The 23,985-nt window shown below is 43.4% G+C and overlaps 1 protein-coding gene across 8 annotated transcripts in view; it reads right to left on the bottom strand.

Moving 5' to 3' along the window:
• Nucleotides 1-789: 789 nt before the first annotated feature.
• Nucleotides 790-23,985, bottom strand: part of TXN2 (thioredoxin 2) — a 50,307-nt gene continuing 27,111 nt past the window's right edge. For all 8 annotated transcript variants that reach the window (XM_073592817.1, XM_073592813.1, XM_073592812.1 and 5 more), the window contains 3 exons: nucleotides 21,636-21,916; nucleotides 14,327-14,450; nucleotides 790-1,124 (listed from right to left, as the gene is read on the bottom strand). In XM_073592817.1, coding sequence (XP_073448918.1) covers nucleotides 1,002-1,124; nucleotides 14,327-14,450; nucleotides 21,636-21,916 — 528 coding nt within the window. In that variant the 3' untranslated portion in view covers nucleotides 790-1,001. The remainder of the gene's footprint in view (nucleotides 1,125-14,326; nucleotides 14,451-21,635; nucleotides 21,917-23,985) is intronic.

Raw genomic sequence — 23,985 nt, forward strand, 5'->3', positions numbered from 1 at the left:
CAGTGACTGTATCTAAGTAGATGCAGTCAACATTCAGGCATTCAGCACCCTGCTGACTACAATAGCCAACAGGGGAGTTTCTCACTCTTACTCATGGACAGAATGAGAAAACTGTGTGTATGACTAGCTTTACTGCTGTGAACTGTCCTGGACTGCAGACTTTCAAATTACATAACAGCTGAATGAAGGACACCACTCCCTTTTTCCTAGTAGATTAAAGACAGTGTGTTTTCAGTTAGACAGAAGCAGTCAACACATGAGCAAAAAGCCCTTTAAACTCTCATGCCGCGTACACACGAGCGGACTTTCCGGCAGACCTGGTCCGGCGGACCGGACTCCGGACAATTCAATCGTGTGTGGGCTCCAGCGGACTTTTTTTCCCCAAAAGGCCGACGGACCTAGAAATAAAACATGTTTCAAATCTTTCCGACGGACTCGAGTCCGGTTGAAAAATCAGCTCGTCTGTATGCTAGTCCGACAGACTAAAACCAACGCTAGGGCAGCTACTGGCTATGAACTTCCTTATTTTAGTCCAGTCGTACGTCATCACATACGAATCCGTTGGACTTTGGTGTGATCGTGTATAGGCAAGTCCGTTTGTTGGGAAAGTTCGTTGGAAGTCCGTCGGATAGACCTTTGGACCAGTCTGGTCAAAAAGTCCGCTCGTGTATATGCGGCATCAGGGGAACACCCTGTGTTAAAATTGGTTAACCAAAATTGACCAAGACATTTCCTTTAAAAAAAGTCTACTTAAAATTTTTCTCAAGAAAATGAAAGGGATATAGACAGTTCTGAGTAATAATGTACTATACATTTTATTTTACAGCATATTCTTAATCCTGTCTAGGAATAAAATAAAAAAAAAATGGACATAATGCAATGAATACAATTATACATGGTAAAGAAACTAAGGAGTAAAATGTCACATTAAAGTCATTGCTGTCCCTGTTTGTTTGGATCGCAGTTATGCATTGCAAAGGTTTTCGGCTTCATACTTCCTACTAAGGTCGTGGTCCAATAAGCTTGTTGAGAAATGCTTCAACCTGATCATCATCTTTGACTCCCACAAACTGATCCACAACACAGCCATTTTTCATGGCAAGAACCGTTGGTACAGCACTGACCTGTAGAGAAAAAAGGGAGTTAAATATATGGAAGGCACTAATGGGAGTAAAGTAAAAAAATATTTAGGCATCAGCATCCCCCCCGCCTCACAAACCCCCCCCCCCTTTGTTTACCTGAGCCCTCACGCAATTCAACACCGTGCACCTCTGCCTCTCTTCACACCCCTCACTTCTGGGTCTCGCTGGCTTTGTTTGGGCACTGGGAGCCAATGGCTCTCAATTAAAGCCAGTGAAGAGGGAGCAGGGGACGGGGCCGAGTCCCGCTGTCTGTGTCAATGAACGCAGCAGCAGGGCTCAGGAGTGAGCATGCACGAGTTCCCCCTTGGGAAGCGGCTTCCCATGGGGGCACTGGACAGAGAGGAGGGGCTAGCAGAGAAGAAGCAGCTTCCATCAATCCTCTCTGCTGGAGCCATCCCACATGTTGACACAGCTGATCATGTGGGGCGGAGGGGAGGGCAAAGTGATGTAATTCACCCTTGTGGAGCCGCGCCGCAAGCAGATGAGACACATGCAGCAGCTTCCAGAAGCCAAATACGGAAGTGAACGGCTTTCTAACTGGAAAGATTCGGAGCATGCACACTGAGAGTGGCATCGCAACAGCCAGAGGATTAGCAGTTATATTGCTACCACTCACAGTAGACCAGATATTTAATATTACTAAATGTAATGGGAAAGGAGGGATGCTATCCTGTTCACCTCTGGAAGGCTCTCTCATCAGAAATTTAACCTGCTTTCACTCGCACACTCCAAATGATAACAATAAGGACAACTTTTTTACTGGCCAGTATAGGAGGACACTCGGGCAGGCAACCATATTCTCCAGTAAGTTGCATATTCTCAGTAGTTCATTAGAATGCTAGAGGCATCTCTTAGACCCCTTTCACACTGACAACGGGCCGCGTTAGCGGTAAAGTGGCGCTAGCTTTAGCAGCGATTTACTGTCGTTTTAGTGGGGCTTTTCAGCCGCTAGCGCGGCGCTTTTAACACCCGCTAGTGGCAGAAGAAAGGGTTAATATTGCACAAAAAGCGTCACTGCCGAAGCGCTTTGGCAGCGGTGCCCATTCATTTCAATTGGCAGGGGCAGTGGAGGAGCGATGTATACATCGCTCCTCCACCCCCCTAAAGATGCTGCTTGCAGGACTTTTTCTAACGTCCTGCAAGCGCACCACTCTAGTGTGAAAGCACTCAGGCTTTCACATTGGGGCTGCAAGGGAGGCGTTTTTCAAGCGCTTTACGCTTTTTTTAGCCCAAAAGCGCCTGAAAAACGCCCCAGTGTGAAAGGGGTCTTATACTAAGCACTCTTCTTAAGAAAGGTGATCTGAACAGAGGGCTTATACAATCTTAATTTCTTTCAATAATATATGGCAGTACAAAATGTAAAAGTCCTTTCGAAACATGGCAAACTATCAAGCCTGGAAAACTGGTTTCGCTAAATGTTTAAGGGCTAGAGAAAACAGTGTGGGGGGAATTCACTAAAACTGGAGCAAGCAGATGCTGGAGCAGCTGTACATGGTAATAATAACCAGCCTCTTGCTTCAGTTTTTTAAGTTAAAGCGGAACTAAACCCTCCAATCCTTTACAGCCAAGGAGATAAGTAGAGCGGGGTGTTCATTTTTTCTGAAAATGTGAACACTTTAAATACACTTGCACATGTCTTTTTTTTTTTTTTTTTTTAACATGAATATTTTTGTTTTCTTAAGTTATTTAGTTTGTGTAATCCTCTTATCTACTTTCTTCATGTTTACTGTTAGGACATGTTTGGCTCTGGTATGTATACATTTAGCATGGGTCTGCTAAGCTAAAATGTAATTTTATTTGCTGTGTGTGTAGCGTGGTATTGCCTTTACATACTATAAAGTTTATGTTACAAACAAGTTGAAAATTAAAAGCTCCTTCACCTACATTACACAAAAAATATGTTTCATATATAGATAAAAAGAGGCTGCAATGTCCCAAATCCAGTTTGACAAGAATCTCAAATGACTGTACCCGAGGGAGTCCTTAAGTGAGATTAGTACACTGTTGACTTGATTATCTCACTGCAGGCTGCATATTACAATATAAAGTCCTAGATAAACAGAAGATGAATGCATAAAAGCACTTTAGCTATAGGCATACATAAGTCACCAAACTGGCAGCACAAAAAAAAAAACCCACAACATTCCATATCCCTCTTCTAATTTTAGGCTGGATTCACATATGGAACTAAGGCCTGGTTTAAGTTTTTTATAGTTTCTCCACAAATTATACTATAATTACTGTATACGGTCTTTGCTGTATTATTTTGCACTTTGAACAGTCTGTGATAAAGTCTCTCAATCGTCTCCAGCAATTTTATAACTTGCCCACTGCCTATGTAATACATTCCTACTGTGTATGCTATATTGCAGAGACCTTGTCTTATTTATTCCAATATGTACAACATAGGTGCATGTCTGTCTCAGCATTGATATGGTTACTTTATGCCAAAAAACTTTTGGATTAAAAAATACTCTATTACTAGCGTCATACTGAATTTCTGTACTTCTTTATGCCAAACATTTCTAAAATAAGCTGCCACTGAATTTTCAGACAGTCTGTTTCACATTTCCTAGCAGTTTAAACAACTTCTAAATCATCCTGTGACTCTCATGCCAACAAACACTTACTACATACACTAGGGTGGGGGGCCGTCATCAGGTTTCATTCACGCGCATGGTCTTGTCATTACTGTTTACGTCCTCATACTCAAGTAGGCACAGATGGGTGGTGTTCTCATGTCTGGTTGTCTGTTGTCATTGTCTTTAGTTTGTGTTTACCCGGGTTTGGGCAGGTCGCACGTTTCACAAGCAACTAATTCACGTTCATCCCTTAACCACACTGGGGGTTCAGAGCATGGTAGCACTCCGTCATTAACCACTTCAGGACCGCCGCACGACGATGTCCAAACTTTGAAGGGGGATACCGGGGTTATGATACCGGAGCCGTCGGTAGCGGCGGAGGCGATCGCATCCGTCTCCGTCCTGTGTCTGGAGACGAGTGAGGCTAAGATGGCACTCACTCGTCTCCATGACACTGCTGGGCGGAAGCGACGACAAAACGTCACTTCCGCCCACGCCTCTTAAAAGGCATATTTTTTTCAATGTCATTTTTTTAAATGACTTTTTTTTTTTTTATTGCATTTTAGTGTAAATATGAGATCTGAGGTCTTTTTGACCCCAGATCTCATATTTAAGAGGTCCTGTCATGCTTTTTTCTATTACAAGGGATGTTTACATTCCTTGTAATAGGAATAAAAGTGACACAATTTTTTTTTTTTTTTTAAACAGTGTAAAAAAAAATAAAATAAAATAATGTAAAATAAATAATAAATTTTTTTTAAAAAAAACCCCCTCCCAACGAGCTCGCGCACAGAAGCGATCACATACGCGAGTAGCGCCCACATATGAAAACGGTGGTCAAAACAAACATGTGAGGTATCGCCGTGACCGGCAGAGCGAGAGCAATAATTCTAGCCCCAGACCTAATCTGTAACGCAAAACATGCAACCTGTAGAATTTTTTTAAACGTCGCCTATGGAGATTTGAGGGTAAAAGTTTGACGCCATTCCACAAGCGGGCGCAATTTTGAAGCGTGACATGTTGGGTATCAATTTACTTGGCGTAACATTATACTTTATAAAAAAAAAGTACTGCAACGACCGCCATTTTATTCTCTAGGGTGTTAGAAAAAAACCATATATAATGTTTGGGGGTTTTAAGTAATTTACGAGCAAAAAAAACTGTTTTAAACATGTAAACACCTAATATCCAAAACAAAGCTGGTCCTTAAGTGGTTAAGGAGTCGGTCCATACTTAAGCACAGCAGAGTTTTGTCACAGGGGTTTCCTTTCCCGGCCACAGCCGGTACGCTTTCCAATATCGTTTGTTACATTTTGGCTGCTCTCTTTCCTGCGGAAACATTTTTTCATCAAGGTACTCATCCGTGGATTTGATGATTCAGCACTTGCTACAGTTGGGGGGGGGGGGGTATAGGCATCCAAACTAATATCAGCAATGCTTGAACTTACTTCCATCAGACCTGCCAGTTGGTAGGGCAAGATAAATGGTGCAGATGTTGTTTCATAACTGGGCTTACCCTTGGGTCAAAAGCAGTCCTTGCTTTGAAACCTTGCCAAGCACTCCATTGGTCTTGGTTATCTGCAGGGGGGTCAGGGGTTAATTAATTCAGTTGATGTCCTGTTGCATGGAGTCCTTGGTTACCGCCCAGGGCTCTATAGTCTCTCTCAGGGTGCGTGCTGAGCCAATGTCCCCTTGACGGCCCACAAAGTGGTAGGTTCGGCCCAAACGTCATTATCCTGGGTTCCACTCTCGGCTCTGATATCTTGATTACAATGTTGCCTGGAGAACTGTTCAGGTACGTCAGACCAGTCATCTATGTCCGATCCCCAGCCTGTTCCAAAAAGGGGGGCTTACAGTCACTTTGGGTATGCTGAATCATGCCATGAGACTTATTCCCCAGGATGGAGTCTGGCCCTCCTTCCCCTGTTCAGGACTCAGACTCGGCTGTCAGGTTACAAGCAGAAGCACGACCCAATTTATATAGTGTGGCACCAGTTTCTGGGTGTCTGGTATGGTTTCTCCATGTTTAACAGTGCATATTGCCACAGCGTATTGGCCTTATCCACCAACACTATCAAAACACATCCATCAGGTATCCAGCACTTCAGACCCCTGCAAACTCCTGTCAGGTCATCCATTTTTGCGGCTCACCCTCTCAAACTCCCCCATAACAAGTATAGACAGGCCAGGGGTTCGTGGGAATTTCACTGAGCTACTTAAGTGGTGTCTGTCCGTGTCCGTTTGAAGCGTTGGATCTTCTCTGCTATTATTTCGCAAGGGATCCTCGGGTCAGCTCTTGCTCCCTTTCCCCCCACGTATCCTCTCGCTACAAGCAGTTTGTTCCCACGTCTGGGTTTCTTGGTAATCAGGCTTAATCCAAATAATTTACGGGATAATAATTTGGGTTCTGGGCAGTTGCAGGTTCCAGGGGGTCCCTTCTTAGCATCAATTCATGGGACGTTGGTGTTCATCCTTTTATACATACCGAATCCGTATACTGAAGCCATCCAGGCGTGCGCTACCCTATTAAGTGGCTTGTTACCTACTTTTCATCTAGCTTTCTTATCACACCTATTTTTGTGTCTTTTTGCCATCTTTTTCAGGCGTACTGACCAGCTAGGCCAAGGCACACTTCAGGCCTTGGTAGTTAGGGTATTCCATTTCCAAGTGAAGACTCTGACTGCAAGTAAGAAGGCTGGCCGGAAGGCTAGCCTGTATTTGTGGGAGGAGTCTGAGGGGTACATATTCCTCCTCCTCTGCCTGATCTTGCGCGTTGGCCTGTATTCAGGGTTCCCACCCACCCGTTTCCCCCAAACCTTCATATATACTTACACATCATACATTTTCATATTCATACATTCAGGGTATGCCCTCTCTTTCAGGCATACTGACCAGCTAGGCCGAGGCACACCTCAGGCCTTGGTAGTTAGGGTATCGCATTTCCAAGTGAAGACTGACTAAAAATGCTGGTTAAGAGACACCTTCAGTGCAGGCTGCCCAGTAACAGCTACATTTCTTGGTGCCATGACTCCACAATGACACAGAGCCTATCCCTGGAGTAGCTTCCTCATTGGTGGATGTGCTTCAGCTTGCTTGGGGGATATCCTGAGGTTTCCCATCTTCCCCAAACCATGTGACCTGGAAGATTGAGGATGCTGGAGTAGCAGCAGGACTACTAGTTGAAAGTGGAATATCCAAAACCTCTTTCATCCTCAAAAACAGAAACAAAAAAGTTAAGAGGCATTTCATCCATGGCCATACAGGAGAACAGTCCTCGGTCCTGCGTACTGGGGTGAAGCACAAATAGGAAGGGAATTAAAAGACTAAAGGAAATGCTAGTCGAAAGCCCTTGGAGGAACGGGCCTACCAGACTTCAAGCTTTAATCACAAAGCTTCTTTGCTTTTCTGCATCATAGACTGGTTCCATCACTCGTACAATAAACAATAGGTTCAGTTGGAAATTGATTCTTCCCCATTACACCCTAAGGCAATTCTCTGGATCCCTGCCAGACAATGGAACTCACGCTTCTTGGCCTTGGTTCACTCGCATTGTTCTTGATTACTGGCACTGACATTTACAATCTTTCCGCTTATTTAAATAGTGGGCCCCTTCACTCCACTATTAGATAACCCCTCCTTTTCAATTGATTTCCATTCAGACACCTTTCAGTGTTGGAACAAATCCCTCTAGCCACAGCACATGTTCTTACTGCTGATTTCCTCCTTTCATTCTCACCATTTCAGGCCCTACAAGGGAATTCTAGGGGGTCTATGGTTTCCATACCTTCAACTGCAGAGCTTTTACTGCTCTCTTCTGCCTAGAACTGCCATACATCGTTCTCTTGCAAAGTTCGAGAAATTTTGTATTTCTTCTTTACCCCTGCTCACATTATTTTCAAGATATAGGCTATGCTTTTTACCTACATTATATTGTCAAATGTATTGTGACACCTGCCTTTACACGCACATGAACTTTAATGGCATCCCAGTCTTAGTCCATAGGGTTCAATATTGAGCTTGCCCACCTTTTGCATCTATACCAGCTTCCACTCTTCTGGGAAGGCTGTCCACAAGGTTTAGGAGTGTGTCTATGAGAATGTTTGACCATTCTTCTCGAAGTGCATTTGAGATGCCAGGCCCTGATAATGGAAGAGAAGATCTGTCTCGCAGTCTCCGCTTTAATTCATTTCAAAGGTGTTCTATTGGGTTGAGGTCAGGACTCTGTGCAGGCCAGTGAAGTTCCTCCACCCCAAACTTGCCCATTAATGTCTTTATGGACTTTTCTCTGTGCACTGGTGTGCAGTCATGTTGGAAAAAGAAGGGGCCATCCCCAAACTGTTCCCACAAAGTTGGGAGCATGATATTGTCCAAAATATCTTGGTATGCTGATGCCTTAAGAGTTCCCTTCACTGGAACTAAGAGGCCAAGCCCAACCCCTGAAAAACAACCCCACACCATAATCCCCCTCCACCAAATGATTTGGACCAGTGCACAAAGCAAGGTCTATAAAAACATGGATGAGCGAGTTTGGGGTGGAGGAACTTAACTGGCCTTAGAGTCCTGACTCGCAAACGATAGAACACTTTTGGGTTGAATTAGAGCGGAGCCTGTGAGCCAGGCCTTCTTGTCCAACATCAGTGCCTGACCTCACAAATGTGCTTCTGGAAGAATGGTAAAACATTCCCATAGATCAGCGATGGCGAACCTTGGCACCCCAGATGTTTTGGAACTATATTTCTCATGATGCTCAACTACACTGCAGAGTGCAAGAGCATTATGGGAAATGTAGTTCCAAAACATCTGGGGTGCCAAGGTTCGCCATCACTGCCATAGACACACTCCTAAACCTTGTGGACACACTTCCCAGAAAAGTTAAAGCTGTTACAGCTGAAAAAGGTGGGCCAACTCACTATTGAAGACTGGGATGCCATTCAAGTTCATGTCTTGTAAAGGCAGGCGTCACAAAACTTTTGACAATACAGTGTATTTGTCCCCTGGTCTCCCTCCCTACACTACTGCACGGACGCTTGAGCTTGGCTGTTCATTTACTGGTAATAAATAAACTATCCATGGCTTGCGCAACTCAAGAGTGTACTTCTCTCACAATGGTGCCTTACCCCTTCCGGAGTGCACTGTATTTTTCTGTTCTTCTCAGATTCTTGCTGGTGGTGTCAAGCCTCCCCAGCCACTCTTATCTGGTGGGCATGCGCCCCTATTCAAAAGCTTTGGGACTCTGTTGTCAGTCTTTACAGTTTACTTACCCAGGAATCACTTTCCAGTTCACCTAAACGCATCCTCTAAACCCTTTACCTCAAATCGCTACCTTGGGCAAAAAAACTCACTTCTCCTCTTTTTTATTTTTGCGTTAGACAATTGAACTCGAGACACTGGAAATTTTCTATCGCACCTTTGTTTCCTGAATGGCTTGAAACTCTCAATGACATTATGCATATGGAAGAATTGGTGGCCAAAAAAAAAAATCACAATACCTACGAAAACTTTAAAGGGGTCTAGCTGGTTTGGATAATGTTCAAGGACTCTCCCCAATTTCATAACTTTTTGGAAGACTTTCCCTGAAGTTCATTTTCATGGTCCCCTTTACCTGCTTACTGACTCCATATCCATTTCCTTTAACATTTTTTGGTGCTACAACGGGTTCCTCCACAGACACCCTCATCACAGCATGACATCCACTATCAACCCTTACTTAACCTCCCTGGCGGTATGATTATTTCAGAATTTTGTGTCTCAAAGCGGTACAATTATTTTGCATAGAAATTTGGCGTTTTATATTGTAGGTCTGTAATTCTTAGCAATAACACACTTAAATCTGTCCAAACAAGAGTCTAGTAGATATCCCGGGTATGATGAAGTTTGAAACACAAAATCATAAATTATAATATAATAAATAACTATAAATAATTATAAAAAATAATAATATAAATAGTAATAAAATAAAATTTCCCCACGATTCACTATCGCTTAATTCTGCAAGTATTCTAATTTACTATCGCTGTTTTCTAGCTGATCTAAAGCCACTTTTGACGTTAAAAGGGACACTTTTTGGTTGCTATGGACAATCTCCAGTTTCCAGGCAGAAAGAACAGTATATAGATCATATAAAACTGCATGCAGGGCATTGGACAAAGCACTGGGGACAATAGGGATGTGAAATAATTTAATACAGTAATGTAATCTGTAAGATTACAGTGTACTGTATGTGTTATAAATTTTCACTTTTTTTAATTTGCCGCCAGGCTCCGCCTCCTTGTGTCGCAACACTCGCAGGGAATGGAGCCCGGCACACAGAGGCTTCAGGAGTAGGACAGAGCCCATGGACACCGCAGGGGGGACATCACAGAATCCTGGGGACAAGGTAAGTATACCGCACCAGGATCCTGCAATGCAATCCCGAGTGAGGCTCGGGGTTACTGCTAATGGTGTTGAAATTTAACCCCGAGCCACACTCGGGAAAACCGTCAGGGAGGCTACGAACAGTCGTCTCTTCTATTCCTGTTCTTTCTTTTCTTATTCTCTTTTTCTGATCTTATACCTGGAGAGAATGATATTTCCATAAGCGGAGATACAGGGTGCGTTCACTCCCTTCCATCCCTCTGGACCATTGTGATGTACTTAATCTTATGCGATTTTTCACCTATGTTACTACAGTTTTTCCTGTCTGTACTGATTTACTCTCCCTGTAGTATACAATCGGATGTCCCTCCTGCGGGATATGATGTACTACCTCTGTTCTTCTCTGTACTATCTGATTTGAAAATCAATAAAATCCATGTTTGCCCGAAAGACTAAGGGAATGTTTTAATCCTGCAAATAAGAAGGGGTTGGGAAGGTACAAGTACACCACATGGGAGGGACTCTCCTTCCAACCCCCACAACCCTAAACAAAGCAGTACTGTCCCTGCCACTGCATGGAGAAGGCACGGTGAAAGGTCCCCGAAATGATGAAAAGGGACACAAAAAAAAAATTAAAATTAAAAATTAAATATATAGTAGAAACTGCTAGGCCAGGCAAACAGAAGAACTGATGAAATGCAATACTGCGAGCACTTTTATACTTTGTAAGCATTGTTTGTGGGAGGAGTCACCCTCCCATGTGCTGTTCTGGAAGATGATTGGGAAAAATATCTTTTCTCTTCAAACTGCAGTAAGCTATGACTTTCTAAAACTGACAAAAAAAATGCAAACATCACTTCTCTGAAATACTGAAAACGGAGGGTGTCCTTTCACAGTTGTTTAAAATTACTGCAAGTCCAGTCTGGCATGTCTGACAGGCTGTGTAATAAGCAGTGGGTTGGATGGTAACCCAAAAGGGGACATAAAACATGCTCTACCACAGCAGCTTGACCCAGTTGGGGAGAGCGCTGGAGAAAAAGATGAGTATTGCAAACGCTTCTTTTTTACTTTTAAAGTCTACAGGCGAATTTAGCTTTGATAAAAAAATAAAAAAATAAAAAAAACTAGGTGGAATTTAAACCACACCTGCTGTCCTTGCAATGGTGGGGGGGGCCTAGGTCAATATATGCATTTCAGATGAGCTAAAGTGTTTATTTTTTTCTGTAAAAACACATGACAAAGTGGGTGCTTTTTATGTACGTTTATAAACGTCCTTGGACAGAGAGGGCGATATCTCGGTCATCGCTGCAGCAATGGATGCATCCAGCTCTGGGCAGGCATTGTCAGGGGATGTTATACACAACATCCAATGCAGGTGATCAGATCGCTGGGCTGCACCAAGGAATCGGGGACAAAAGAGTAAATGAATAAAAAAGTATGTTTATTGTTAATGATAAAGACACACGTGAAATCAAGACAGCAAACCAAAAACAATTAAATGGTGAAGACATAGCAAACCCCCAAATCCACCTAACTATCTATCTAACTAATATAATACACGAGCAAGGAAACAAACATGAAATAAAAAATAAAACATGGGCAAAAGCGACAAGGGAACAGAAAACAGGAATAATGAAGCAGACCAAGGAGCAGGGAACAGGAAACAGGACTCAAGGACAGGATACACAAACGGGGTCCAGGATAAAACAGGAACAGGCTGGAACAAGAGCAGGTACTGGCAGGGACAAGGGCTTAGCAGAGGAATTCTGAAGCACTGAGGCTTAGTTCAGGGTGGGTTTATATAGTCCAGCAGACCCATGACAGGTGTGCTGATGGCAAGTCTGAAGTCCAGGCAGGGAGACACCCGCTGGTGGCCACTGGAATTACACCCTTTTGGTGCTGAATGTAATAGTGCCACCAGCAGGTGAAACCGGAGATGACACCGTTCCTGTCAGGCATACAATGAGAGGAATGGATGTTATTCCCCCCCACTGTGTAACATCAGAAACAAAAAATACTGGATTTTAAATTGTAAGCAACAAGTGTTAGAAAAAGGCTTAGTCTTTAAAGCAGAGTTCCATCCTCAAAAATTTTTTTTTTTAAAAGTCAGCAGCTACAAACACTGTAGCTGCTGACTTTTAATAAAGGACACGTACCTGTCCAGGGAGCTCTTGATATCGCCCACCCCCCCCGAGGCCGATCCGTCCATCGGATCGGGTGCCAGCTCTACCATTGGAACTAAGGGAAACCGGCAGTGGAGCCTTCAGGCTTCATAGCCAGTTTCCAACCTCGCATGCGCGAGTCGCGCGTTGCTTTCTGAATGGACCCATCATCTTCTGGGACACACACAGGTCTCAGAAGGCAGCTGGGTAGAAGGATGGGGGCTCGCCTGTAGAAGAGGACATGTAGTTCTGCGCCACGGCTGAGCTAGCATGGAAGAACACTATGTACTTCTAAAAGGGTACAAAAAAAAAAAAAATAGATATCCAAAAAAAAGTGTGGTGGAGGGGTGGTCTTTAGTTTAAGACCAAGTTGTAAAAGTGGGTGGAACTCCGCTTTAAGTGGTTAAACTGACCTCATTTACAGACCGAAGTTCATCCCTTTGATCTTAACCACCTCAATACAGGGCACTTACACCTCTTTCCTGCCCAGGCCATTTTTCAGCTTTCAGCGCTGTCACACTGTGAATGACAATTGCGTGGTCATGCTACACTGTAACCATGTGAAATTGTTATAATTTTCTTCACACAAATAGAGATTTTGTTTTGGTGGTATTTAATCACTGCCGGGTTTTTGTTTTTTTTTTTGTTTTTTTGGGAAAAAATAAAAAGACCAAAAATTTTGAAAAGAAAAAAAAAAAAAGGTTTTCTTAGTTTCTGTCAGTAAATTTTGCAAATAAGTAAATTTTTCTCCTTCACTGATGGGCACTGATGCGGCGGCACTTATGGGCACGAATATGCCACACTGGTGGGCACAGAGAGGCGGCACAGGTGGGCAGCAGTGATGTGCAGCACTGATAGCCAGCACTGACTGGCATCACTAGTGGGCACAGATTGCTGGCACTGATGGGCACTTAATTATAATCAGGGCACTGATGATCAGTGCCCTGATTACATACCTAGCTGTCCCCTGTGAGGAGATGCCGCTGATCGGTTCTCTTCTCCTCAAACTCCGTCAGTGTGAGGTGATGAGCGCCGATTACCAGCATCTCCGTGTTTACATGTGACCAGCTGTGATTGGACATGGTTAAAGAGCCACGACCGTGGCTCTTTACACAGATCGGGGGTCGCGCCGTGTCTTAGCAACAGAGAGAGCGGTCGTTCTGGGAGGCCGTCATTTGACGGTGGGCGGGCGGCAAGTGGTTAAAGAACCAAATGATACATGTTTTCCTTTTTTTTTCCTCTCAGCTCTGAGCAATGTTGTGCTTTGCCGGCTCTGACCAGAGAATGGCTCTGCACTTGTTACATGGGGGGGTTGAATCGAGATTGCAATTTTTTTTAAAGATTACCGTATTTATTGGCGTATAACACGCACTTTTTTCCCCTTAAAATCAGGGGAAAATTGCGGGTGCGTGTTATAAGCCGATCCCCCGCTGACTGTGAGCGGAGGAGCGAGCGCCACCGACATTCATATATAGCTGAGTGTACTCGGCTAGGTTCGGCTAGCTCCGCTCACAGTCACGCCCAGTCCCGCCCTATGATGGGCATAATACAGGACTGGGCGTGACTGTGAGCGGAGCTAGCCGAACCTAGCCGAGTACACTCGGCTATGTATGAATGTCGGTGTCGCTCGGCTGCTTTCGGTTTCTCTCGTAGTGATGTGGGCGGAGCCGAGCGCCGCCGACATTCATACATAACCGAGTGTACTCGGCTAGGTTCGGCTAGCTCCAAGTACACTCAGCTATGTATGAATGTCGGCGGCGCTCGGCTCCGCCCACATCACTACAAGGAGCCGCCGAAAGCGCCATATTTAAAAACTGAAAAGTCTGCAAATGAAACTAAAAGGCTGCAGATGACACTGAAAGGCTGCAATGATGGGCATTTAAATGTAAGGTTTTTTTTTCCTTAAAAAGTTTTTTTCCCTAAAATTCCCTCCTAAACTCGGGGTGCGTGTTATACGCCGATAAATAGGGTAATTGTGCAGATATAGATAGATATATATATATATATATATATATATATATATATATATATATATATATATATATATTATTTTATAAGTTAAACAATAATATAGGGAAACAAATACCTCATATTCAAGAGCAAGGTCTGTATTATCATCTATATCCACCTTTGCCATTAACACTTTTCCCTGATGCTTGGCAACTGCTTTCTCCAGTCGGGGAGCCAAAATCTTGCATGGACCACACCACCTGAGGAGTAAAGTAATAAGCTGTCATTTGAAACATGGAAAAGTGATGGAAAAAAAAAAAAAATACAAACAAGTGATCCATCGGGTCTGCCCCATTTTGTATGAGTATATACCGTATTTATCGGCGTATAACACGCAATTTTTTCCCCTTAAAATCAGGGGAAAATCGCGGGTGCGTGTTATACGCCGATCCTCTGCGATCCTGAGCTGTCAGATCTTCAAAATCGCCGACCGCGATTTGAAAATGGCGCCGCCGGCGCCGAAATACACAGAGCCGGTCCTCGGCTCTTCTCGGCCACTTTCAGCTTCACTCGAGCGCCGCCCGAACCTAGCCGAGTGTACTCGGCTAGGTTCGGATAGCTCCGCTCACAGTCACGCCCATCCCGGGCGGGACTACGAGTGGAGCCGAAAGTGAACGAGAGCCGCCGAGAAGAGCCGAGGGCCGGCTCTGTGTTTTTCGGCGCCATTTTCAAATCGCGGTCGGCGATTTTGAAGCCCAGGATGGCAGGGGATCACAGGATTGAAGGCTGCACTGGGGAAGGCTGCACTGGGGAGGGCTGCACTGGGGAAGGCTGCACTGGGGAAGGCTGCACTGGGGAAGGCTGCACTGGGGAAGGCTGCACTGGGGAAGGCTGCACTGGGGAAGGCTGCACTAACAAGGCTGCACTGGGGAAGGCTGCACTGGGGAAGGCTGCACTGGGGAAGGCTGCACTAACAAGGCTGCACTGGGGAAGGCTGCACTGGGGCAAGGCTGCACTGACAAGGCTGCACTGGGGCAAGGCTGCACTGACAAGGCTGCACTGACATGGCTGCACTGACAAGGCTGCACTGACAAGGCTGCACTGGGGAAGGCTGCACTGACATGGCTGCACTGGGGAAGGCTGCACTGACAAGGCTGCACTGACATGGCTGCACTGACATGGCTGCACTGACAAGGCTGCACTGGGGCAAGGCTGCACTGAGAAGGCTGCAATGATGGGCATTTAAATGTAAGTTTTTTTCCCTTCAACTTCCCTCCTAAAAGTTTTTTTTTCCTTAAAATTCCCTCCTAAATTGGGGTGCGTGTTATACGCCGATAAATACGGTATCCACTGTATGTTTGTTCCAGGCATGTTTGAATCCACTTACTGTTGACTGACTCAATACCTCTGCTGGAGGTCTATTTTAAATATCAACTACTCTTTTGGTAAAATAATACTTTCTAAGATTAGTTTTGAACGTTCCTCCACTTAGTTTGAGGTCATGTCTCCATGTTCTTGATCTTGCCTTCATATTGAAAATCTTATTCACCCCCTTGATGTTTTTTAAAGGTTTCAGTGATGTCTCCCCTTTCCCTTCAGACTGTACATATTAAATTTACATTTAAACCCTAGTGAGACTAACTATTCTTCAGACAATTCACAAGAAAAAAGATGCAGCAGTAGTTTATATAGTTATAAACAGCGATTTACTATAATCTTTTTTCTTTTTTTATAATGCAAACCTGAACATGCATTATACACGTGCTGACAAATGCTAGCACTAGAGAGGGTTAAGATCATAGTCTGAACCCACATGAACGAGCCCACAAGGAGGTGGTCACTGTACTGGGCCAATCAAAAGAAGCATTCCCCTTGTATACAGTATGTGCGGCTGCAGACTGGGGAATGCCTTGACCACTTATAATTGGCCCAGTGACAGCCTCCTGTCAGGCTCACTCACATACTAGGTTCTAGGATCTGAACATTCCAGAGCTCATCTCTAGTCAGCACATATTCGGAAATTTTTTTCACCTGTACATGAAGCTCTTTCTTAAAGTAAACACCCAGGATGCTCAGAGTGCTTTGACACGCACTGTGTATTGGGTTGATGGATCAGTAGCCTGGCCCTGCACTTTAACAAATTCTAAGCCTCACTTTGAAGGTTGTTCATCATTGTAAGGACCAACAGAAAAGCTTATAAGAGGGCAAGGAGTGGGGTTGGTCTTAAAACTCAAATCCATTCTGTAATCCATTTTATAGTGGTTTCAAACCAGTAGAGGGAGGAGTAGAATGAGCAGGTGTGCTTTGTGCATATTTGCTGACAATGAACATATTGCAATTAGGAGTTCAACGTGGAGCTCATCAGTTAGCTTCTGCTCCCTTGCTGTCCAATCACAAGCTAGAGCAGGGGGTGACAAGGCAGTATGGCAGGCCTTTGCAAATGTCAGTGCTGAATGGTTAGACAGGTTTTGTTGTCATTTAAAACAAATCCCACACGTTTTTCAAATGTTTATCTGAAGTTAAAGCGGAGTTCCACACAAAAATGGAACTTCCGCTTTTCGGAACCCTCCCCCCCTCCGGTGTCACATTTGGCACCTTTCGGGGGGAGGGGGGTGCAGATACCTGTCTAAGACAGGTATTTGCACCCACTTCCGGCATAGACTCCCATGGGAGTCTATGCCTCTTCCTGTCAGTCCGCGCTGTCTCCTGGGAAACACACAGCTCCCAGGAGATAGCGGGGACCAATTACGATGCGCAGCGCGACTTGCGCATGCGCAGTAGGGAACCGGGAAGTGAAGCCGCAACGCTTCACTTCCTGATTCCCTCACCTAGGATGGCGGCTGCAGCTGCCGAGAACCGAGTGGGTTCTCGGCGTCGCCTGCCGACATCGCTGGACCCTGGGACAGGTAAGTGGCCATGTATTAAAAGTCAGCAGCTGCAGTATTTGTAGCTGCTGGCTTTTAATATTTTTTTTTTTTTGGCGGTTTAGGTGGACCCCACTTTAAGCATTACCGCACAACCCAAATTCTAAAAAAGTTATTGCGCTGTGTAAAATCTACATAAAAAACAGAATGCAATGGAACTACAAATCTCATAAACTCATATTTTATTCACAATAGAAAACATAGCAAATGTTTAAACTGAGAAAAATTACCACTTCAAAAGGAGAAGTATGGCTTTTGTGGCTATTCTCCTATGGATCACAGTTCGTTCTGCACTCCTGTGACTTGTTTTCAGCTGACAGGACATCATTCAACCGGTCCAGGCTCTGGATCGATCTCGACTTTACAGTTGGGATCCACCCAGATGGCTGGACCAGCAGCTGGCACAGCCTCTCAGTGAGCTGCTGGGAGACTGAGCCAGCAGCTCCCACCCCCTCCACAGCCTGGCGCAGCAGTGAGCCCTGGAGAGGTAGAGCAGAGAAGACTGTGAACCGAGTGATCAGCAGTCTTTGATCGCTCAGTTCTCAGTCTTAGAAGCAGGTATTCACCGAGGCCAGTATAGTTTTTTTTTTGTTTTGTTTTTTAAGACAAACCCATACTTTTCTTTTAAGAAAAAAAATAAGATAATTTTAAAACTGATGGCAGTAACACGTCTAAAAAAACAGAGTAACAAAAATCTGGCAAGTACAACCTCAATTCCCAAAAATTTGGGACAGGTCCATGTTTACCACATTGTACCATCCCCTTTTCTTTTTTAACAACACTCTGAATGTCTGGGATCTGAGGAGACCAGTTGTTGAAGTTTTGGGAGAGGAATAGTCCCAATCTTGCAATGCGCAAGCTGCCCAATCCAAACGCACTAGAGTACCCCCTCTTACCATCAGAGATGTAGGCTTAGAAACTGAGTGCTGATAACAACCTGGGAGTTCCCTCTCCTAATTAGTCCGAAGGACAGGATGCCCACAATTGCCAAAAAAGATTGCCACATTTCGTCTGTCTAACCACAGAACAGATTTCCACTTGTAACAGACCATTTAAAAAGGGGCTTTAGCCCAGAGAAAATGGCACAGTTTCTGGATTATATTCAGATATGGCTTCTTCTTTACAAGATAGAGCTTTACTTTGCATTTGGATGGCACAGCAAACTGTGTTCACAGACAGCGAGTTTTGGAAGTATTCCTGAGCCCATGCAGTGATGTCCATCACAGAATCATGTCTGTTTTTAATGCAGTGCCACCTGAGAGCCCAAAGAGGACGGGCATCCAATATTGCTTTTTGGCCTTCTCCCTTGCACACAAAGATTTCTCAAGATTCTCAGAATCTTTGATGATATTATGTACTGTAGATGATAATATACTTAAAGTATTTGCAACTTTAGGTTTAGGAACATACCATATATTGCCAAAAGTATTGGGACACCCCTCCAAGTCCTTGGATTCAGGTGTTCCAATCACCTCCATGGCCACAGGTGTATAAAATCAAGCACCTAGGCAGACAGACTGCTTCTACAAACATTTGTGAAAGAATGGGTTGCTCTCAGGAGTTCACTGAAATCAAGCGTGGTACCGTGATAGGTTGCAACCTGTGCAATCCAGTCCATCCATCAAACTTCCTTGCTACTAAATATTCCACAGTCAACTTTTAGTAGTATTATAATAAAGTGGAAGCAACTGGGAACAACAGTAACTCAGCCATGAAGTGGTAGGCCACGTAAAATGACACAGCGGGGTCAGCGCATGCTGAAGCTCACAGTGCACAGAAGTCGCCAACTGTCTGCAGAGTCAATAGCTACAGACCTCCAAACTTCATATGGCCTTCAGATTAGCACAACAGTGCGTAGAGAGCTTCAGGGAATGTGTTTCCATGGCCAAGAAGCTGCATCCAAGCCTTACATCACCAAGTGCAATGCAAGGGGTTGGATGCAGTTTCTCAACTCTAGTCCTCAAGTACCCCCAACAGATTATGTTTTCAGGATTTCCCTCAGATGCAACAGCTGTGGTAATTACTAAGGCAGTGAAACAGTGAAAACATGACCTGTTGGGGGTACTTGAGGAATGGAGTTGAAAAACATTGGTGTAAAGCACGCCACCACTGGACTCTAGAGCAGTGGAGACATGTTCTCTGGAGTGACGTGTCACGCTTCCCTGTCTTGCAAACCGATAGATGTGTTTGGGTTTGGCGGTTGCCAGGAGAACGGTACTTGCCTGACTGCATTGTGCCAAGTTTAAAGTTTGGTGGAGGGGGATTATGGTGTGGGGTTGTTTTTCAGGGGTTGGGCTTGGCCTCTTAGTTCCAGTGAAGGGAGCTCTTAAGGCGTCAGCATACCAAGATATTTTGGACAATTTCATGCTCCCAACTTTGTGGGAACAGTTTGGGAATGGCCTCTTCCTGTTCCAACATGACTGCACACCAGTGCACAAAACAAGGTCCATAAAGACGAACTTGACTGGCCTGCACAGAGTCCTAACCTCAACCTGATATAACACTAGAGGTCGACCGATATGGGTTTTTCTCTGGCCGATGCCGATATTTAGAAATCGCGGTGGCCGATTCCGATATGTGATGCCGATTTTTTTTGGGCCGATATATTTGGCCGATTTTTTTTTTTCCCTTCATCTCATAAAATCTAACAGTTAGACCCCTTTCACACTGGGGCGTTTTTCAGGCGCTTTTGGGCTAAAAAGAGCGCCTGTAAAGTGCCTGTAAAACATCTCCCCTGCAGTGTCAGTGTGATATCCCGAGTGCTTTCACACTGAGGCGATGCGCTGGCAGGATGTAAAAAAAAGTCCTGCAAACGGCATCTTTGAAGCGGTGTATACCACTACTCCTGCCCATTGAAATTAATGCGCACCGCTGCCGAAGCGCCTGCAAAGTGTTTTGGCAGCGGCGCTTCAGGGGCGCATTTAACCCCTTCCTCAGCCGCTAGCTGGGTTATAAGCGCCCCGCTAGCAGCCGAATAGTGCCTCTAAAATGCCTCTAAAATGACGGTAAAGCGCTGCTAAAACTAGCAGCGTTTTACCATCAACGCATGCCCGCTCCTGTGTGAAAGCAGCCTTAAGTGATACAGAAATTTTTTTACATTTAAACATTAAACAAAACAAACCTTCAATCAGTTCACTTGTATGTATAATTTAGAAAAAAAAAAAAAAAAACTATCTTAAATATTAAATACACAAAAACAGGTAATCAAAACTTTTGGACGAAAAAAAATGGGCTAACTTTACTGCTTAGTTTTTTTTTTAATTCATTACTGTATTTTTTAAAAAAAAAATTGCGTTTGAAAGACCGCTGCGCAAATACCGCGTGACATAAAATATTGCAACAACCACCATTTTATTCCCTAGGGTCTCTGCTAAAAAAATATATATATAATGTTTGGGGGTTCTAAGTGATTTTCTAGCAGAAAATACAGGATTTTTACCTGTAAGCAACAAGTGTCAGAAAAGATTTAGTCTTTAAACTGAGAATTCCTACACGGAGTTCAGTCTATTGATAAAAAAGAACTTGAAGAGATACAAATGTATCTTCTTATCAGACTTGGCAGGCTGCCCAGAGGAGGAGAGAAGATAACTTTCAGGCAACTTGCATTGACTCTATTACAGAAGTCATTTGCAAGTCACGGCTGAAGTTACAATCGGCCTTTTTTATCAGCACAATCGGCCGATGCCGATTAAGTAAAAAACGCCAAATATCGGCCGATATATCGGCCGGCCGATATATCGGTCGACCTCTATATAACACCTTTGGGATGAATTAGAGCCGAGACTGCTAGCCAGGCCTTCTCATCTAACATCAGTGCCTGACCTCACAAATGCGCTTCTGGAAGAATGGTCGAACATTCCCATAGACACACTCCTAAACCTTGTGGACAGCCTTCTCAGCAGATTTGAAGCGTTTATAGCTGCAAAGGGTGGGCCAACTCAATATTGAACTCTACAAACTAATACTGGGATGCAATTAATGTTCATGTGCTTGTAAAGGCAGGCGTCCCTATACTTTTGGCAACATAGAGCAATTCTGAAATAGTTCAACAATTTTTAGAAGCAGATTTTCACAGATTGGTGAACCTCTGCCCATCTTTACATTTGAGACACTTTGACTCTCTAAGATGCTCTTTTTATACCTAATCATGTCACCGACCTGTTGTCAATCAGTCGCAAAATGTTCTTCCATGTTAGTCCCACTTTGCCAGCTTTATTGTTGCCTTGTCCCAACTTTTTAAGAGATATTGCTGACATCAATTTCAAAATTACCTTATTTTTTTTTCTTAAAATGGTATATTTATCAGTTTGATAGGTTTTCTATTGTGAATGTAATAGGGATTTGTGAGATTTGCAAATCATTGCATTCTGTTTTTTTTGTAGTTCTTACACAGCATCCCAACTTTTTTGAATTTGGGATGTAGATACAACTCTATCAGGCACTATATATATTATAATTTCTTACTTATACAAATGTACATACAGATTTAAATATTACTTTACGCACAATAAACTGACTTACTGAGCATGAAAATCCACCACCACTGGAATCTCACTCTCAATAACCCGTTCCTGAAAGTCATCTTTATTCTGAACACTGAACGTTACTCTGCGTGAGGACGAAGTAGAAATCTGACGAGCAGCAGTAGCAAATTTAGTAGACCGAGAAAAGGGCAAAGTTGTAAAATGTGGAACATGCGTTTGTGCGCATTTTACAGATAAGCTGGAGAAAGGTTGCACTTGACTAGTCAGACATCTTCCAGGCAAAGAAAGAAAGCGTTTTAAAAGTAACCTTTGGGCCATCTACAAAGAAAAAAAAGCGTAAGTGTTTTAAAACAAGCAGACCATGCAGAGATACATCAAAGGATAATGGCACTATATACCACAGATATAGTGATTTTGTTTGCAATTCATGGGCAACAGCTAAAAGAATATAGGCATATAAAGGTACCATGTATACCATTGGTAGAGTGTACTTTGTAAACTCACACCTTGCGATAAGCCCCGACAACCTCCAACCCACCATTTTTGTAAGCTGCATCCCAGGACTAAAAATTTCCAGTTCTAGTGCCTAATCAGTTAGACGTGCCCATGCGTAGCTCCCTCATAACTTTTCACCTTCACCCTCTTCTGCCTCAGTTACCCCTTACAAATCATTCTACATATGTCAAGACTGGGAGAACCATGAGAAATATGTTCATGACAAAACTGTACTCTGCAAGAGGTACAGAAGAAGGCTTCAATGGCAAGTCTATCACATTTGGTTACAGAAAACTACCAGCAGAGGCAGCTTTAAAACTTAAAGGATAAGTTCACTTTTTCACAAAAAAAAAAAAAAAAGAAGAAAAAAGAAAAAAAAGTGAACAAATATCCTGGCCACCCCTCCACACCCCGCTGCATCTATCTGTCGTGATGCCCTCTGCTGTAGATGCATCAGCCCATACAAAGAATACCACAAAATACAGCCGCGGAGTGAGTATCCATCATAATGCTCGCAATTGCAAGATCACTTATTGGTCAACGCAGCCGTGTGATCGTGCTGACCAAGAAAAGGCACATCTGTGGCTTCTTCTTCTGTTCCTTAAAGGATTAAAAAGAATCACTTGGATGTCACCAACTTTTTTCCTCTTCTTTTATTCATACTAAATCTAAAGATGCAATTGTATTAAATTAATACTTCTAATCTGTTTTGTAAAATACGTTATTTTGGCATTAAATTATGTTAATCAATCTGAACATTCTAAAATGGTACATTGACTTTGGAATCTCGTGTTGATATGTATACAGGTATCCACATATACCAAAGTTAAGAATTATTATGATAAACAAATTATCACCAACTATAGCCTGAAACTTTATATTATACAGTTGAACCTCGGATTACAAGCATAATCCGTTCCAGGAATATGCTCGTAATCCAAAGTACTCACATATCAAAGCGAGTTTTCCCACTGAAGAAAATGCAAACGAAAATAATTTGTTCCACAATGACTTCAATGAGATGCAATACCGCATGCGGCCAGAGGCGGGGGGCGCCAGAGAGCCTCGGAAACGTCCGAAAAGGCCCGCGCACACTTCAGCTGACCTCGGCAAACCTTGGAAAGACTCCGTTCACGAGCCTTTCCGAGGTTTGCCTCCTTATATCTTCTGGCACAGAGGGACTTGCCCTATGGTTTGTGCTTAAACACTCCTCACTACTTCTTATGGATAACAGTCCACCACCATAGCTCCTACGCATACTGCCCACCATCAGTACGGTCAAACCACACTGCATCAGTGTGAAAGGGGCCTTAAACTGTAACTGTATTTTATTATTACCCTTAGTTAATTTCTAACATAAGTTTGTATTTACAAAAGATGCTCTTGTTGTATGTTCACTGCATATAGCACCATCTAGTGTTATATTCGTATTATTTCGATCCTGATTAGTTGCTAATTATTTTGAGGGACAGCTCTCATTTTATTTCAAACATTTACATTGTTTCAATGCCACTTGTCTTAATTATACATTTTTGGATCATTTGCTTTTAAAACTAGTTTTAAAATAATTTTCATTTATTCAAATGTTAGCTTTATCATTTGATTATTAAACATTTATGATCTTAATAATGTTCAAAAGGATGTAATTGTCTTTACGTTTAAAAATGCAAAAGTGAGTACACCCCTCACATTTTTGTAAATATTTTATTATATCTTTTCATGTGACAACACTGAAGAAATTACACTTTGTTACAATGTAAAGTAGTGAGTGTACAGCTTGTATAACAGTGTAAATTTGCTGTTCCATCGAAATAACCCAACACACAGCCATTAATGTCTAAACCGCTAGCAACAAAAGTGAGTACAAATTGGGACCAAAGTGTCAATATTTT

The sequence above is a fragment of the Aquarana catesbeiana genome, linkage group LG07 (genome assembly GCF_042186555.1).
Source record: "Aquarana catesbeiana isolate 2022-GZ linkage group LG07, ASM4218655v1, whole genome shotgun sequence".
NCBI classification, from domain to species: Eukaryota; Metazoa; Chordata; class Amphibia; order Anura; family Ranidae; genus Aquarana; species Aquarana catesbeiana.